We start from the raw sequence: 18775 nt of genomic DNA on the forward strand, positions 1-18775 counted from the left end.
CTCAGCGTTGCTCAGGCCTTAGTCCTGGGTCTGCACTTAGGGATCATTCCTGGCAGTGTTCAGGGGACCATATGGTGTGCTGGGGATCAGACCTGGGTCAGCTGTGTGTAAGGCAATCCTTACCTACTTTATGATTGCTCTAGTCCTCAACCCCTTTTCTTAGGAGTCACCAGTGATTTCAGGCACACACTTGTCTATGGACTGTTCCCTCCCCCAGAGTCAACATACAGTTTCATCAACATTTCTTGCTTTTACGTTGTTGCCAAGAAGTGGAGAATGAGGAGGCTCCTTTTGAGCAGAGTATTTCAGTGTAAGGAATGTCACAGGTCAGGACTCCCAAGGCATATTTGTCATCCAAGAACCCCCACCCCAGTAAAACGTGTGTCCCGACAAGTTATGTTTTATACTTGCTTGAGAATCAGGGAACGTGGTCAAAACAGAAACTACATAGTTGTGGGGTATGTGGGAAAGTCATGTAAATGGAGACTTTCTTCAGCACAAGAAGTAGTACAGTAAGTGAAGAAAAGAACCCTTGAAAGCCATGTGAGTGGAGGCTTTTTTATGATTAATTGTAAATGCCATGTGTCCAGGAAGCCATTTCACAACAGCCTTATTGTACAGGACTTCTAGGCCAGCTCTGAGTTTCTCCAGCAAGAGGCCACTTACCCCAGGGAAAGGGTTAAATCATGGAACTGAGTATAGGTCAAAATTTCTGAGAGTAGAAACTCATGAAAACTCTGGAAAATGGATGAAAGTTTGCAGCTAGAATCCTACACTTGTTTAGCACCAGAAATTCCTCACTGGAAAAAAATTTCATGTGCAGCAAATATGGGAAATCCTTTAATAGGAGCTGCAACCTTAATCACAGTCAGAAAGTTCATGATGGGAAAACAACAACTTTTGAATCTGGAGATTGTGGGATAGTATTGAACATGCCATTGAACACAGGCTGGTAATGCCAGAGAAAGACCTTATGAACACGTGCTGCATATGGAATCACTTTACCATAAGCTCCAGCTACATTATGCATGTGAAAGTTTGCACTAAACAAATGCCATGTGAGCACAGTGGCCCTGGGAAATCATTTGCTGAAAAGTCGACTCAGTAAACACAGAGTTCATGTGGGAGAGAGGCCTTATTAGTGCAGCAAATGTGGAAAAATTCTGCAAGAATTATTTACTCCTTGGACATCAGACAGTTCACACTGGACAGAGGCCTTAGGGAATGTGGATCATTTAGGGAAAAAACCCAACCTCAGTCAGTATCGAAAGGTTTGCATTTTCTTAAATCCTTTGAAATGTGATGAGTACAGGAGATTACTTGGCAGTCACTTCCTTCTTGTTGGGCACCAGAGATTTCACACCAGTGAAGGCCTTGTAGGTGCAGTCAGTGTGGGAAAGCATTTAGCCAGAAATCTTCACTCTTCACGGATAACAGAGTTCATTCACACTGGGGAAAGACCTAAAAGTGCGTTGAGTGTGGGAGAGCATTTAGCCAAAACTCCAGTTCTTTAGCATCAGAGCGTGCACACTGGAGAAAGGCCCTGATAGGTGTGGGAAATGTGGAAAAATGTTCAGGCAGAAGTCTCAGCTTACTAAACACTTGAAAATTCACCCTAGAGAAAGCTCTTATAACTGTGGGGGTTATGGGAAATTATTTAACAAAGAGACCCAGCTCATTGAACCTCAGAGCAAGTGCTCAGCTGGAGAAAGGCCATGAATGCAGCAGACCTGGGAAGACATTTAACAAAGTTTCTGTTTTCCTGCAACAGGAGAAAGGCTATATAAATGCAGTGATCACGGAAAGTGTTTAGTCAGTGTTCTTCACTCCAGCATTGCAGAATCCACACTGGAGAAAGGCCTTATGAGTACAGTGAATGTGGGAAATCTTTTTTTGTAATTTTTGGACTCTGTCAGATCAAGACATCACACTGGATTACGGCCTTATGAGTGTTATTGAATGTGGGAAACCCTTCATTGATAAATCCTCTTTCATTCAAGACAGGAGAGTTCACACTGGAGAAGACCTTATGAGTGCAGCCAGTGCGGTAAGGCATTTTGCCACGTCTCCTCACTCCTTTGACATTCACACTGGAGAAAGGCCTTAGGAGTGTGAGGAATGTGGGAAATCAAATAAGCACAAACACCGTAGAAAAATGTACTATTGAAAGACTGTAGGAATGCAGAGACTATTAGAAGTGACTCCGCTGAAGGTCTGCTCACAGCCTTGGAGCCCTCCCGCTGCAGAATGGCCTTAATGTAGTGAGTATTGGGAACCCTTGATTACAGTCTCTGGTCTTACTGAGCACAGAAGTGTTTGCGTTACAGAAAGTGTGTATACTAGTGAACATGGAAACTCTAAGCTAATTTTTTTTTTTTTTTTTGCTTTTTGAGTCACACCTGGCGATGCACAAGGGTTACTCCTGGCTCATGCACTCAGGAATTACTACTGGCAGTGCTCGGGGGACCATATGGGATGCTGGAAATCGAACCCGGCTCCAGCCCCTCTTGAGTAATCTTTTTTTTTTTTTTTTTTTTTTTGCTTTTTGGGTCACACCTGGCGATGCACAGGGGTTAGTCCTGGCTCTGCACTCAGGAATTACCCCTGGCGGTGCTCAGGGGACCATGTGGGATGCTGGGATTTGAACCCGGGTCGGCCGCGTGCAAGGCAAACGCCCTACCCGCTGTGCTATCTCTCCAGCCCCTTGAGTAATCTTATATACAATAATGTTCACAATGGCTGATGGACCTAAGAGTAATTAATGCTTGTCTTTCTTTCTTTCTTTCTTTCTTTCTTTCTTTCTTTCTTTCTTTCTTTCTTTCTTTCTTTCTTTCTTTCTTTCTTTCTTTCTTTCTTTCTTTTCCTTTTTTGGGTCACACCCGGCGGTGCTCATGGGTTATTCCTGGCTCTGCACTCAGGAATTACTCCTGGCGGTGCTCAGGGGACCATATGGGATGCTGGGAATTGAACCTGAGTTGGCCGTATCCAAGGCCTTCGCGCTGTGCTATTGCTCCAACTCCCAGTGGGTGGTTGGTAATTCTTTCATCAAAATTCTAGCTCATTATGCACTGGAGAATTCATAGAAAAGGCCTTATTAATGCAATAAAAGTAACAAAAGCTTTGGTTTTATCTCTGAATACTATATTATAACAGAGAAGCAGTTAGTTGATGGACCCAGAATGTGTTAGTTCTTGTTTAGTTTCTTTCTTTCTTTCTTTTTTTTTTTTTTTGAGGACAGTATGGGGGACACCCTGCAGTGCTCAGAGGTTACTCTTGGCAGTGCATGGTACCATATGGGATGCTGGGGATTGAACCTGAGTTGGTTGTGTACAAGACAAGTGCCCTACCTGCTGTACTATCTCCAACCCCCATTTATTTGCTTTTTGGGTCACACCTAGCAGTGCTCAGGGATCTCACCGGGCTAGCTAGGGGGACCTTATGTGGTGCTGGGGATCAATCCGATTTTGCCACATGTAAGGTAGGCACCCTACATCATTGTACTGTCATTCTGGCCCCTCTACATTTTTGCTTGAGCGGGCCCCTCTACATTACCTTTAGATTTTTACATGGGTTGCAGCAATAAAAAACAGCTGACTGACCACTGGTCTTGAGTAGGTTTTTTAACTTTTCCTACTCATGAAGCTTTTTTGCCTGAAAATATAACATGGTTGAGTGTTGCCAGAAATACGTCAGATTCTTGATACATTTTTTTTTCTTTTTGGGTCACACCCGGAGATGCACAGGGATTACTCCTGGCTCTGCACTCAGGAATTACCCCTGGCGGTGCTCAGGGGACCATATGGGATGCTGGGAATCGAATCTGGGTCAGCAGCATGCAAGGCTACCTGCTGTGCTATTGCTCCAGCCCAGACACATTTGATTTTTTAAATACTTTTTCCCCCTTTTTTGGAGTATGGTTTGGGCCACACCTGGCTGTCCTCAAGTTTTACTCCTGACTCTGTACTCGGGGATCACTCCTGGTAGGGCATGGGAAGTACAAGTGGTGCCAGGTATCAAACCCAGATCGGTCACATGCAAGGCAAGCATTCTACCTGCTGTACTATTGCTCCAACCCCCATTTGCTTTTTGGGGGGCTACGCCCAGTGGTGCTCAGAGGGCTTTATGTGGTGCTGGGGATCAAACGGTCATCTGCATGGAAGGAAAGTGCCCTACCTGCTGTACTATTTCTCTGGCCCCTTGAGTTACTTTTCGATCATTGTCCACATGCAAAAATGTTTTGTCATCAGAATGTTCATGAACCCCACATTCACTTCTGTGACTCCACATGGATTGTGATCAGTTTAAGAATCTGGGATCCTAAAAGCAAAGGGAAAGAAAGGTGGGGGCATCCTATATGGTCCCCTGAAAACCACTAGGAGTAATTCCTGAGTGCAGAGCCAGGAGTAATCCTTGAGTATGGATTTGACCCAGTATGACCCAAAAAAGGAAAGAAAAAATAATCTGGGGTCCAAAGGACTCTACTTGTGATTTACAAGCATAGGTGTCTTTCTTCAGAGCAGTTCTCACATAAGTCCTGTACTGGCATTTCCCACCCTTCAGCTTTCAACCCTGAGACTGACTCCCTCCCACCCATCTACTGCTCCTTCTCATTTTTGTGAGCAAATGCAGGCCTATCTCAGTAAGGCACTTTTAATTTCTTTTAGTTTCTGTCACTGGGTGGGATAATTTGAAAACAGTTGTATTAACATGAAGGGGTGACAATTTTTGCTCAGTCTTTGTGTGCCTCAAGGAATGGTTTAGTGGCATAACAGACCTGTATCTCCAATATCTCCTAAAATCTTAGAATATACATGGCGTCAAGGAAGTTTGCAGGGATGTGTGTTCCTTATTTACATCCCAGATGCTATTGGATTCTCAGCATTCAGATGTAACTCTGGAGAGAGCAGTGTGAAAACCAACTGGGGCATGGGGAGAACAGGGTTTATTTTTTGTTTTTCTATTGATTAACAGCATACTTAATTCTAGTATACAGTACAGCTCAGTACATGTGTAGATTGTGAAATTATTCTACAGTGAATGTAGCTCATATCCCCCCATGGTTACAGATAGAAATTCATGACTGGCCATGAGAAGAGCCCATAACATATGAGCAGCTTTGTTTCTGTGAACAACTAGACTCATCTTCGTTCACAGGGTATACTGTACTGTGCTCAGTCCTGTGAGTACAATTATTCCCCAGGTTTTCTAGTGGAGACATATCTATTCTCACAGAATGGGAGTGGCTTCACAATTCTTGTGTTTATATGGGTGCAGGGTCTAACTTTACAGGAACACTGAGTTTGTTAGGAAGAGACTGCTGTGGAATGGTCTCTTAAAGGGCCAAGCATGTCACTCAGACAGTTAAGGGATACACAAAATCACAAATTCGCAGCACCTCCACATCATGGTCTTCTGTAGCTGAGGTGGAGATGAAATATTTGGTAGGTCTTGGTTAGCCTCATAGAGCTGTTTGTACTAAGGCTGCTACTGTGTAGGGTGGAACACGAGGGTGGAGGAGAGTCCTTGCCATGGGTCTTCATCTCTAGTGGATATGTGGCCTTCGTGGCCTGTCGTTGAGGCCAGGCACCCTTCTGTGCCACGAGGTAAGAGATGGTGGAATTTGTACAGGTTTGTCAAACTTGTTTTCCATAAAGTATAGGAAATGCAGATTTGTCTTGAACCATTTTTTTAAAATGTGTCAAAGTGATGATCTGTTTGCTACATTTTTGTTCTGTGCAGACCCTTTGGTTGTGAGCAGTCACAGTAATGATCATGCCAGGTCACCATTTATTTGCTTTTCATTAAAGTGAAGTGTTTTTTTGTTTGTTTTCTCTTGGTTTTTTGGGTCATACCGGTGATATTCGGGGGTTACTCCTACCTCTGCACTCAGAAATTACTCCTGGGTGTTTGAGGAAACATAAGGGATGCTGGGATTGAACCTGGGTCGTCCGTGTGCAAGGCAAACACCCTCCCCACTGTCCTGTCATTTTGTCCCCTTTTTATGAAGTAATGTGTGGCTTTTTAGAGATTCATTAATGGTGCTAATAAGAATAGTTCATCTTGTTTATACTACTGAGAAGTAAATGGTTGATGTATCACTGTTGGTTTGCTCATGTCTGCATGAATATATTAGTGTTTTTCTAGTTTTTGTAAATGACATTTCTATGGATATTTGAACCCTTTTCTCCTGTTTCTTCCTGGCTAGTTTCGCAGACTCCAAGGGCTTTGGTCAGAGGGTCAGGTGAGATGTCCTGGTTATCAACAGGGCTGCCTGGCACCCAGGGAGTCACTGACTGGGGAATGTGTGTGTGTGGTGGTTTGACCTCCGACCTTAATTGGTTTCTACATCATGGACCTTCCTGTGGCAGCCAGTTCCACGCAGTAAAGGGAAATTTTGAGGAGGCTTTGGCAGCCTGTCTCTCCAGCCCTCCATTATTTTTCAGAAGACTCCAGACCTGTTTTCCATAGAGGCCGAACTAGATCACATCCACAGTGGTGTCTTTTCACCACATTTATGACAGGCACACTTTTAGTACTTTACCTTGGGAGTCTCCCTTATAGTGCTCTGGGGCCTTTTTCAGCCAGCCAGACTGGTGGTTCAGACAGAGCGGAGCACGCGGAGCTCAGAGGTGGTGCTCAGGCCTGAGGACTACACCAGCAATGTTTGGGGTGCTGAGTGGTGCCCAGGAATAACTTGGGGTCAGCAATAACCTTGCCCTATCCCTCTAATCTCTTGATATGCTTGTTTTCTATTTTTGTTGCTTCAGTTTTTCTTTAGGCCACTCTTGGCGGGGTTTAGGGCCTACTACTGGCTCTGCGCTCACAGATCACTCCGGGGGGGGGGGGGGCTCAGGGTCATACGGGCTCTTGGGGATCGAATCCAGGTCAGCCACGTACAGGCCAAGTGCTGCCCACCGTACTATCTCAGCCCCCACCCCTACCCGCAGCCTCTGAAAATCAATAGACTGGAGAGGAGTGATGAGGCCATTGAGGAGCGTCAAGACCACTTGGTTCTAGAACTGAGTGCAGAGGTCATTCAGCCCAATGGCACCTGATGCACACTTGTTCTCCATCACTCAGGACCAGGGAAACCCACCCTGTCCCTCCATCTAACTCAGGACTAGAGAACCCCACCCATACCTGCCCCTCTATCTGACCCAGGACCCGGGAGCCCCACCACCACCTGTCCATCTGACCCGGGACCAGGGGACCCCACCCACACCTGTCCCTGCATTTCCCAGGCCACTCAGCTTTCCTGCCCAGGAGCATTCCTGGAACTCACACAGCTGTGGGTGTCCCAGCACCTTCTGGGACTCTCCGTGGTGTTCTTCTAGTTCCCTGGAGAAATGCGTGCCCAGAGACCTGCCCAGAGTCTGTTTCAGACTAGAGAGAAGTTAATGTTGCTCACTACAGAAATGAGCCCAGGAGCAAACAGCAAAGTGTGCTGAGGCCTAGAGGGAAAACAGACCATCTGCTGATCCTTTGCTTGGTCCGCTTGGCTCGTTAAACACAGTGATGGACATGTTACATGGCTTCATAAACGGGGGTCAGAGGCGGGTATATGCACTGAGGATCTGGGGGCCACCAGGCCTGAAAGGGAGGAACAGACTTGAGTGAAATGCAGAGAAGCAGAAGTCTCCTGGATACAAATGACAATTTGAGGGACTGGAGAGTTGCTGCAACTAGGGTTCCACATGGTCCTGAGCCCCCTCAGGCATACACCCCACACCTGACTGGAGGAAGTACCTGTTCAGCGTTATAAACTCCCCGTGATTTTAGATGACTAGTGGGGGCATTTCATTCAGCTGAGTAGGTCAAGGCTAGTTATGGTGATAGCCCCTGGGCCTGGGTTGGTTGATTCATGGGCTGAGTTTTGAGAATTCTGGGGCCACCTATTTTCTGAGGTGACAGCAAGTAATTGTAGAAGTAGTACGGGATGGGGGCGGGGTCTATGTATGTCTGGGCAGGGACTGGTCAGGCGATGACAGATCATTGGGGTTGTGTTTGCTTTGTGTTTGCTAGGCTCCCTGCTAGATGCTGAATGTACTATTGTACACTGGGTATGGCGTGTGTTGACCAAGTGATGGACGCAGAGCCCTTAGTGACTGTTTGTGGACCCTGTACTCTCCTGACACGGTCTCCACAGGGTGGCACGGGGACTCGCATTTCGGCTCACTAAATTCGGATAGCCCACCACTCCCTCCCCTGGAATCTGAGGGTCCCCCTCTCTTGTTCTCACAGAGCTTTTCTCTCCTGTCTTGAGAGTACCTCACTGGGTGGCTCCTCAGAGCAGGGATCGACACGATTATTGGCGCATCGAGGTTTTTTACACTGAGTGTTTAATGAACCACAGCTGCACCACTGGCGTCAGCATGTTCATTTGCTCAGCTATAGGTCCTCAGGTGCCACAGGAACAAGATTAGGAGAAAGAAACTTCAGTCCACGTGCTCTCAGGGACAGCGGGGGTGAGCTCTCAGGGACAGCAGGGGTGAGCATGGCCATGTAGTTGGGCCAGGAGTGTCTGCGCAGCCTGTGGGAGCCCAGGTGCAGCCCTGGGCATTGCCTGGTCTCCTGAGGACCATGAGGTGTGGCCTAGATACCATCTTAGCCAAAGGGCACCAGATCAAGGCTGCAGCCAGCAGGTTCTGTGGCCCAGGCAGGTGTTCTCTGGTGCCCCAGCATCACTATGAGGAACTTGACTGGTTGTGCCAGGGAGATCTGTCAGGAAGGGATGGAACACAGTTTAGAGCTGGCACTGGCCCATGGTCTGGGAGTCTGTGGCTCAGCTTCGTTTAGCTGGTGGTCAGAGCTGTCAGGATGTAGGCACCCCTCTGCCAGCAGGGTTGTTTGCTCACTGGGTGGAGAATCTTTGGATCTGGGTGCCATAGCATTGGTGTTTGGGAAAATGCATTGTGACTCTTGGCACTGAAGCATTCCTGGTTTTTCTGTCACCATCCTAGCTGGGCACTATGACCTTTGATGATGTGGCCATATACTTCTCCTGGGAGGAGTGGGACCTGCTTGATGAGGCTCAGAGGCGCCTGTACTGTGACGTCATGCTGGAGAACTTGGCTATCGTAACATCTCTGGGTAAGTAACATCTCAGATCTTCCTGTTTCCTGCTTTCGGTTCTTTTGTTGTGTTTTTTTTGGGGGGTGGGGGGATACACCCGGTGGTACTCAGGGGTTACTCTTGGCTCTGCACTCAGGAATTACTCCTGGCAGTGTTCAGAGGACAGTAGGGAATACTGGGAATCACACTGCAGGGCAGGTGCTCTACCGACTCTCTGCTAGCCCCCACTACCTGCTTTCCTGAATTCTTCTCTGTCCTTTGCTTCTCTCCAGAAGTTCTTCTCTATTCTCCCATTAGGACCATTTCCATGGCTAGGGTTGTCTATTGTCTAGAACACAACCAGAGCTGCTTTCCTGTGGTCCTACAGAAGGCTCTTGGTTGGGGGGTCTTGCACTCAGCCCCCTTACTTGTCCTCTTCTGGCTGGTCCACAGTGTCCAGACCTGAGTCTTTTGCATTCTGGATCGGCTTCCTCACTCCCTCGGCATCAGTGTTTTTCAGCCATCATTTTCTTCCTGTGGTTCTGTATGATTGGCCTCTATTTGTACTGTGGATCTCATTTTTGAAGTATTGCAGGGCCATGTGGTCCCCAGTTGAGAAACACTGCTTTCCTCACCAGGAATTAGTCTTTGAAGTGTTCCCTGTGCGTTCTCGAAAGGCCACCTCAGACAGTGTCTGTAATGTTTCCTCTACGATACATTTTCTCTATGATAAGATGGGGTGAACTGTTGTAAGTGAACATTGGCTGTGTGTATGTTGTGCCTCCCTCAGTCCTTGTGTCACCCAGCACCTACACTCAGTCAGGGAGTGGGTTTGACATCCCTCGGTTCTCCCCAGATGGGCAGAAATCCATGTTCAGTGAAGTGGGCTCCAATACTGACCACTGTGTTTTGTAGTAAGAATTTCAGTCTGACTGTGTCCTAATCAATGCTGCTGTTTCTCTGGGTGGAGTTTCCTATCTATACTGTGTGAACCTGCCCCGTCATTTGCGCACACCCTGTTTCTGTATCACACCACGTGAGACTTCACTTCATGTGGCCTCCACCATCATTATGAGTTGAGGCCTGCTAGACATTTCCATTACCAGTCTGAACCTGGCTCCCTGTTCCTGCAGGTTATCTTGTGGCCTCATTCTTTGGGTCCTCAGGCATGTATGTGGATGTAGACAGTTTCCTCCCACCAGCGGCAGCATGCTCTTACCCAGTGTTTCTTCTTGCTTTCAGGTTGTTGCCAGAAAGTGGAGAGTGAGGAGGTTCATTTTGATCAAAGTGTTGCTGCTCAAGGAGTCCCACCCATCAGGACTCTTAAAGTACCTCTGTCTCCCAGGAAGACCCATCCCTGTGAAATGTGTGGCCTGATACTGAGAGACATTTTGCACTTGGAGGAGCCCCATGGTGCATATCACAAGCAGCAGCTACACAGCTGTGGGACGTGTGGGGAACAGTTGTTTTTGTGCTCAAATCTTCACCAGCATTGGAGGCAATGTGGTGCTGAGAGACCTGTTAGGAGCGATGTGGACGGGACTGTGTTCATGAGGAACTGCAGGTGTCGTTTATCAGAAAAGCCATTTTACTGCAGACTGGTTGCACAGGCCTTCTTGGCCAATTCTGAATTTCTCCAGGAACGGACTGCTAATATAAAGGGAAAGTCAAATGGTAGAAATGAGTGTAGGGTGTCCTTTCAGAAGGAAAAGCCTTTTCACAAATGGGAAGAGTACACAAAAGCCTTCAGCTGCAAAAAAGCATTTGGTTATTTTCAGAGATTCCTGAGAGAAAGTTGTTTTATGTGCAATGAATGTGGAAGCTCCTTTAGCAAAAGTGCTAGCCTCAGCCAGCATCAGAGGGTCCGTACGAAAGAAAGACCTTTCTCATCAGAGCAATGCGAACTCTTACTTACAAAGACCCCCCTTATTGGGCCCCAGAGAGATCACACTAGAGACAGACCCTATGAGTGTGAGGAATGTGGGAAATCATTTACGCGAAGCTCCAACCTGATAACTCATCAGAGGGTGCACACTGGTGAACGGCCTTATGATTGTGTGGAGTGTGGGAAGTCTTTTAGTCGGAAGTCCAACCTCATTGTCCATCATAGAGTTCACACCAAAGAAAGACCATATGAATGCAATGAATGTGGAAAAGCATTTTGCCAGAGCTCAACTCTCCTTCAGCATCGCAGAATCCACACTGGAGAGAGGCCTTATGAGTGCAGAGAATGTGGCAAGTCCTTTACACGATTCTCTGCACTCCGTCAGCATCAGAGAATTCACACTGGATCCCGACCTTACAAGTGTACTGACTGTGAGAAATCATTTGCTGAAAATTCCAGACTCATTAAGCACAGGCGAATTCACACTGGAGAAAGACCTTATGAGTGCAGTGAATGTAGCAGAAGTTTCTGTCAGAGATCTTCTCTCCTTCGCCATCAGACGGTTCACACTGGAGAAAGACCTTTTAAGTGTGAGATATGTGGGAAAGCTTTTGGGCAGAAACCCAATCTCATTCAGCATTGGAGTGTTCACAGTACAGAAAGACCTTTTAAGTGTGAGGAGTGTGGGAAATCCTTCAGACGGAAATCCGAACTTATTGAACACAGGAAAGTGCACACTGGAGAGAAACCATATTCATGCAGAGAATGTGGAAAGTCATTTAGCCAGAAGTCCAATCTCAATATACACCAGATAGTTCACACTAGGGAAAGACCATATGAATGCAATGAATGTGGTAAGTCATTCAGCCAGAACTCTACACTTGTCAAACATCGGAGAATTCATACTGGGGAAAGGCCGTACGAATGCAGTGAATGTGGGAAGACTTTTAACCAAAGCTCTGCTCTCCGTCAGCACCAGAGACTTCACACTGGATCCAGACCTTACAGATGTACTGAGTGTGGGAAATCGTTTGCCGAAAACTCCAGACTTATCAAACATAGGCGTGTCCACACAGGAGAAAAGCCTTATGAGTGCAATGAATGTGGGAAGTCCTTTGCTGATAACTCTAACTTCATTCTACATCGGCGTGTCCATACTGGAGAGAGGCCTTATGAATGCAAGGAATGTGGGAAAGCATTTAGCCAAAGTTCAGCCCTACTTCAGCATCAGAGAGTTCACAGTGGAGAAAGGCCTTACAAGTGTAGTAAGTGTGGGAAATCCTTTGCTAAGAACTCCAGTCTCATTAAACACAGGAGTGTCCACACAGTAGAAAGCGCCTATGGTGTCTCAAATGTGGAAAAACTTCTACCTACAACTCCGGCCTCCTAAAACTTCATAGTGTTCACAGAGAAATCATTGTGATAAATATGGAAAATCATTTAGTCAAAAATCTTTCCTCACTACACACTTGATAATTCGTCATCAGGGAAGGCCTTAGAATTTCAGTGAATTTGAGAAAGGCTTCACTCTTACCCTAAAGTTGACCTCAGAAAAACTGCAGTGAATGGTTACTGTGTGTTCAGTACAACAGTACTTGTGTTGGTGTCATCCTTCAGTATTGAACTTCATGCCTCTAATTAACCTTAAATCCCATGTGTTTGAGATTGCTCTATTGTACTGCCTTGTATCAGGGCCCTTACCAGGTTGATAAAATTGCTCTGTAGCAAAAGCCATTTCACCTCTGCCACTTGGGAAGTGTCTATGATGACCAGAGTGTTGAGGGAAACATACCACAATGTGCTGTCATTTGTAGGAAGAACCCTGAGTATTCATTCCTTTTTCTTTTTTAAAAATTAGGTGTCTAGACTTATTTATGGCCCAAAGAACTATGCTTATCTTATACAAAGAAAATATGGACTAGCATTTTTAGAGCTCCTGTTCATCTCCCAGAGGTTTCCTTAGAGAACTTTCTACTGTTAAGCTCTCTGGCCTTGGCACTTGCCTATAGTTTTTGAGACTCTAAAATCCTTTTTTTGTTTTTTTGTGGCTACACCCAGCGGAGCTCAGGGTTTATTCCAGGCTCAGCGCTCAGGGAACACTCCTGGCAGACTTGAGGGGTCATATGGGGTGCCGGGGATCAAGTACAGGTTAGCCATGTGCAAGGCGAGTATAGTTGTACAGTTGTACTGCTGCACGGTTGCTCTGGCTCCTGGAATCCTTATCTAGTAAGTCACCTTTAACCTTGGGTTCTTTTCGCTCTGTGAACTGCTGGGTTCTGCTTACATGAAGAAAAGTGGAAGGAAAGTTTCCTTCTGAGGAATGCAGCAGGAGGAAGTGACCAGTGTGGCCTGTCAGTATTTTGTTGAACCAGATGAGAAAGGGTTATTGCTTGTGGATATTTGCTGTTATCGAGGAAAGATGGTAGGGTCAGGTATGTAGAGCTGCTTTCCATAGAATAGGAAATAAGAATTATTTTGAACCACTTAGATTTACTTTTTTGTTTGGGGGCCACCCCCATGGTGTTGGGGGACCGACTGCAGTACTGGGAACAGCACCTGGCTTCCCCCCATACAGAGCAGGTGCTGAGCCTGTTGCGCCGTCTTGCCAGTCCTGAACCACATTTTTAAAGCTTTAATATGAAGTGACATGCAGTCAGCTAATTGTACTTGAACAGTTCCACTCAGTAAGTTTTGACATTCGTATAATCTCTAAAACCATCATTGTCACGTAATGAAGATACGCTATGGTTTCTCTTGCTGTTGGAGGAATACCTCCTCTGTACTCTCTGCCTTCCAGGTAAGCATTGATTTGCTTTTCTGATATATTAAAGAGTTTACTCTTTTGTCCAGAGTTGCCTCATTCATTTTGAGATCCAGTAATGGTAGTTGTATGAGTAGCTTATTCTTTTTTATATAGCTGAGATGTTTTGTGGTGTAACACTATTGTTTATTCATTTCTCTGTTTATGCATCATTGTGAGTTATAATTAAAACTACAGATACTTGAAATGTGTATTTCCCTTTTATCTTGTTTCCTTGGCGCACGATGCCCGAATCACAGGGTGTGTGACTATATCATGGGGTGGGGGGTGCTGGGCCACACGTGGCTGTGCTCAGGGCTTTTTCTTGGTTCTGCTCAGGGATCACTTCTTAGTTCTAAGGGTACCACATGTGATTCTGGGGATCCAGCTGTAGTTGGCCATGTGCACAGCAATTGCCTTACTTTCTGTACTAGCTCTCTGGCCCAATATATAATTTTAAATGCCAAATGCCAGTACATATGGTTGTACTTAAAAGCAGTGTGTTAGATTTTACTTCTTTCATGTCCTTGACAAGAGTTGGTGTATGGGTGGTGTTGTATTTTTTTTCATTTTTTTGTACCCACAAAGGGTCCAAGGAGCTACCTCAAAGAACCGGAAAGTGTGCCTTGCCTGCCTGAGGCCTTGAGTCTCTGGTACCTCTGGGGTGGCCTCAGTGGCCCTCAGCAGCACCTCTTTGGACCAGCACTGAACTATAGGGCACAGTTGGAGTGTCCTCTGGAGTGACTCCCCAAGCATTCTTTGAGAGGCTCTCATATATATATATATTTTTACTTTTATTAACTACTTATACCACAATATGGTTCTGTGTCTCTTGGTTTTTCCAGATAGTTCAGTGCTTAGGCCTGGCAAAATGGGAGCCTCCAGGGCCACACCCAGTCCAGGATGGGGAGTAAGCATAGGGTGTTTAGAACTCTGGTTCTAATTCATGCAAGGCAAGATAATACCTGCAGGTCTGATGCTTACTTGCGTGCAGCCAACCCAGGTTTGATTCTGGGCACAACACTAGGTACCCAGAATGCCACCAGACTTGATCCCTGTATATAGAGCCAGGGGATCAGCCCTGAGGAGTGCTGTGTGGCCCAAATCCACTCCTCTCCAGTTACAATGGGCTGCACTGATGAACTGTTTAGAGCCTAGTCTTTAAATGTGTGAGGGCAGGATAGATAGTACAGGGGTTAAGGAGCTTGCTTAGGTGAAGCAGACCCAGGTTAGAATCCCTGGGCATAGCCAGGAGTGACCCCTGAGCACAACCAGGTTGTGGCCCTGAAAAATAATAACCCAGTCAGAATGTAGCTAATCCAAAGGTCCTTATATGGTGAAGGAAAGGGCACAGTGAATTGAGACACGACACCAACCACCAGGGATGTGGAAGGGTCTCATCAGATGCTGAAGAAAATTCCCAACCCCAGTACAGATCACAAGGCCGGACTTTTTTTTTTTTTTTTTTTTTTTTTGCTTTTTGGGTCACACCCAGAGATGCACAGGGATTACTCCTGGTTCTGCACTCAGGAATTAACCGTGGCAGTGCTCAGGGGACCATATGGGTTGCTGGGAATCCAACCTGGGTCGGCCACGTACAAGGCAAACGCCTGCCCACTGTGCTATTGCTCCAGCCCTAAGGCCTGACTTTTTTTTTTTTTTGAGGGCCGCTCGCTTTATTGCAAATACACACATTTTATGGAGGGTCTCGGCTTACAGAAAGGTCCAATCACATAAAGTTCAGCATTTCTTTTTTTTTTTTTTTTTTTTTTGCTTTCTGGGTCACACCCAGCGATGCTCAGGGGTTACTCCTGGCTTTGCACTCAGGAATTACTCCTGGCAGTGCTTGGGGGACCATATGGGATGCCGGGGATCGAACCCGGGTCGGCCGCGTGCAAGGCAAACGCCCTACCCGCTGTGCTATCGCTCCGGCCCCTAAAGTTCAGCATTTCTGACCTATTGCCTTCCCAACTCTGCTTTGCCCCGGCCCAATCCCAGTTCGGGCTGGGTGCTGAAGTTAGGAATGATTCGCTAAGCGTAGGTGACCATCCTTGGGAGCTTGGGTGAGACTCAAGGCCGGATACCTGGTGCTCGTAAAATGCCCCCAGACACTCCCCACTGGGTCACTGCAGGGACAGATCTGATCTGCTGTGCAGGGACAGGTGTCCTCTGCTCTAGCACCTGTTGCCAGCTTGGTGCTCAGGAGGGCTCCCTGCTGGTGCTTGGGAGACCCTGTGTGATGCTGGGGTTGAACCAGGGTCAGCTGCACTGCAAAACCAGTGCCTTAGCCCCTGTTCTGGCCCAATAGGACCATGTATTTTTATGCTCTGTTTTGTTTCTGTTCTTCACACTTTTTTTTTAATTTTTATTGAATCACCATGTGGAAAGTTACAAAGTTCTCAGGTTTATGTCTCAGTTATACAATATTCAAACACCCATCCCTTCACCAGTGCCCATATTCCACCACCAAAAACCCCAGTATACCCCCCGCCCCGCCCCCCCACCCCCACCTGTATAACTGATGAGTTTCACTTCATTTTCTCTTTACCTTGATTACGTTCCATATTTCAACACAAAACTCACTATTGTTGTTGGAGTTCCCCCCCCCCCCAAGAAAGACAGCCCTACTACCAAGGAAGCATTTGATAATTAGTTTTCCATTAAAAGATTGTATGTTTTCAGTTTTTAGAAAACATACAGCTTCTTCTCTGTTGAATGTGGCAAGATGGCGCCGAGGGTGGGTCGAGGGCGTGACTTCCGGCGGCCGGGGCCACCTGGACGCTGGGCTGACGCAGCCCCACTCCAGTTCCAGTCCCCCCCCCCCCCCCCCCCGCTATCCCAGTCCTGCATCCCAGAGCCGTGTTAGGTGCTGCTCATTGTCGCCGGGGCTCCATCTGGAGAAGGTGTACCGGCTGTACCTCCTCCGTCTGGATCCCCGGTATTGCTGGCCAGGTCTCGGGTCCGGAGCATTCTCCGGCCACGTTGCTCACGAGAATGCCCGGCTTCTTCTCTCAAGGCCTGACTTTTTAAGCCTGGATTAGAATTAGTCAGTTCCCTTATTCTTTCTCTGAATCAGTACTCCATGTACTGCCAAAATAGTTGATACTTTTTTTTTTTTTTGCTTTTTTTGGGTCACACCCGGCGATGCACAGGGGTTACTCCTGGCTCTGCACTCAGGAATTACCCCTGGCCGTGCTCAGGGGACCATATGGGATGCTGGGATTTGAACCCGGGTCGGCCGCGTGCAAGGCAAACGCCCTACCCGCTGTGCTATCTCTCCAGCCCCAGTTGATACATTTTGACAATCTTTTTTTGGGGGGGCTGGGGGACACAGCTAAGGAGTCACTCGGGTAGTTACTCTGGCTCTTTTCAGGGGTCATCCCTGGTGAGACTTGGGGTGCAGGTGACTGAATCTGGTTTGATCTCATGCAGGGCAAAAGCTTCTCTGCTACATTATTCAGCCCTCCCTCATTTCCTTTTTTATTATTTATTTATTTATTTATTTATTTAAATTTTATTTTATTGAATCACCATGTGGAAAATTACAATGCTTTCAGGCTTAAGTCTTAGTCATACAATGCTGAAAAAACCATCCCTTCACCAGTGCCCATATCCCATCACCGAAGACAAAAAAAAAAAAACCACAGTACACCTCCCATCCCGCCCACCCCTGCACCCCCCCGCCTTGTAACTGATAAATTTCACTTTACTTTCTATTTACTTTGGTTACATTCAATATTTCAACACAAACCTCACCATTATTATTAGGAGCACCCCACTAGAGTCAGACCTGCTGTGAAGAGAAATGAGGTTTTGTATTTCTGTACTTTAACAACTAAGTCAAGGGAGATTTCTTCCAGATATTCTATCATTGCAAGCTTGTAAACCCCATCTGTGGTCGTCATAATATGGCGGACACCTCGCCCTTCATCCCTGGGAAGGGACAGGCGAGAGAGAGAAATACCTTTCCCCTCCCCGGCGGGCATGGGGTCGCAGCTTAGTTCTCTGGCAGGAAACAATCTGCTAGGAGCAGTCCATGTTGTAGTTGGTTCAGCTGGGTCTGGATTCACGCGGGTGCAGCTGCAGAGGAGCCGCACACGAGTGCGGCCCCCGGGGTCACATCTCGGCAACGGTGGGAGGGGCCGGTGCCTCCCCTCATTTCCTTTTTTAAACCACCCCATCTCCCTTTTTTCTTTCCATAAAATGGTGGAAGCACATTTTAGATTTTCTACCTGAATCACTATCACAAAATGCAATTATTAGGTCCCAAATATACTTTGATGGTTCATTATTTTTTATTGAATCACCGTAAAAGTTACTTTGACATTTCAGTTGTTTCTTAAATTTTTAGTATAACAAATGGTGTTAGAGAAGCAGGATCTTGGTGCAAACTTAACTTCATCAGCCAGTGTCCCTTGCTTAAAGTTGGAGGCACTTTTGCTCAACCATTTTCACAAATCAGACTCCGTGGTCATTCCACCAGGAAATCTTGGAGGATCTCATTTTTTTTTTTTTTTAAACACCGACAGCTGAGCCACATGGAGTCTTGAAGTAAAGCCCGGAATAATGTCTCTTGGCTACGTTTGAAAATGAACAGAGCCTCTCCCTTTGATAAAGGACAGTGATCAGTTGCCAAAGCTGTTTCTAAACAGCGTGGTCTCAGCGCCCTCTGCTGCTCAGAACCTGGATTACATTATCCAGAAGCGCAAGGCAGAAGCACTAGGATTTCCCTGCGTTGGACTTAAGACCTCCCCTTCAGAGGGGCTTTTCACGCTCCTTGTCCATCCTTTCACCCTGTTAGCGGTTCCAGAGCCCTGGGGGGAATCTCAGTGAAGGTAACTTAAAGTTGTGTAGGGTCACTAAATTGAATGGTACCTCTTGCTACACTGACATTCATGACCAAGGAAGCCCATAAAGGAGCAGCTTCAATCGGCTGCTTGCAGGCTGAACTTAATGGAGTTTGAAATTATGTCTTTTTGCTGTTGTTTGACATGGGCAAAACAGGTTACCAGGGACCAAAAAGCTGTGGTTGAAACTTG

The 18775-nt window shown here is 46.6% G+C and overlaps 2 protein-coding genes across 2 annotated transcripts in view; both read left to right on the top strand.

Annotated features, from left to right (window-relative positions):
- Window positions 1–1949, top strand: part of LOC129406866 (zinc finger protein 792-like) — a 21116-nt gene extending 19167 nt beyond the window's left edge. Inside the window, exon 3 of the mRNA XM_055146495.1 lies at window positions 1833–1949. Within this exon, the coding sequence (XP_055002470.1) occupies window positions 1833–1949 (117 nt within the window). The remainder of the gene's footprint in view (window positions 1–1832) is intronic.
- Window positions 1–15148, top strand: part of LOC101547091 (zinc finger protein 883) — a 16474-nt gene extending 1326 nt beyond the window's left edge. Inside the window, exons 2-3 of the mRNA XM_055145311.1 lie at window positions 8961–9090; window positions 10294–15148. Coding sequence (XP_055001286.1) covers window positions 8970–9090; window positions 10294–12326 — 2154 coding nt within the window. The 5' untranslated portion in view covers window positions 8961–8969 and the 3' untranslated portion in view covers window positions 12327–15148. The remainder of the gene's footprint in view (window positions 1–8960; window positions 9091–10293) is intronic.
- The last annotated feature ends 3627 nt before the right edge of the window (window positions 15149–18775 follow it).

Source organism: Sorex araneus, chromosome 8 (genome assembly GCF_027595985.1).
Source record: "Sorex araneus isolate mSorAra2 chromosome 8, mSorAra2.pri, whole genome shotgun sequence".
NCBI lineage: Eukaryota > Metazoa > Chordata > Mammalia > Eulipotyphla > Soricidae > Sorex > Sorex araneus.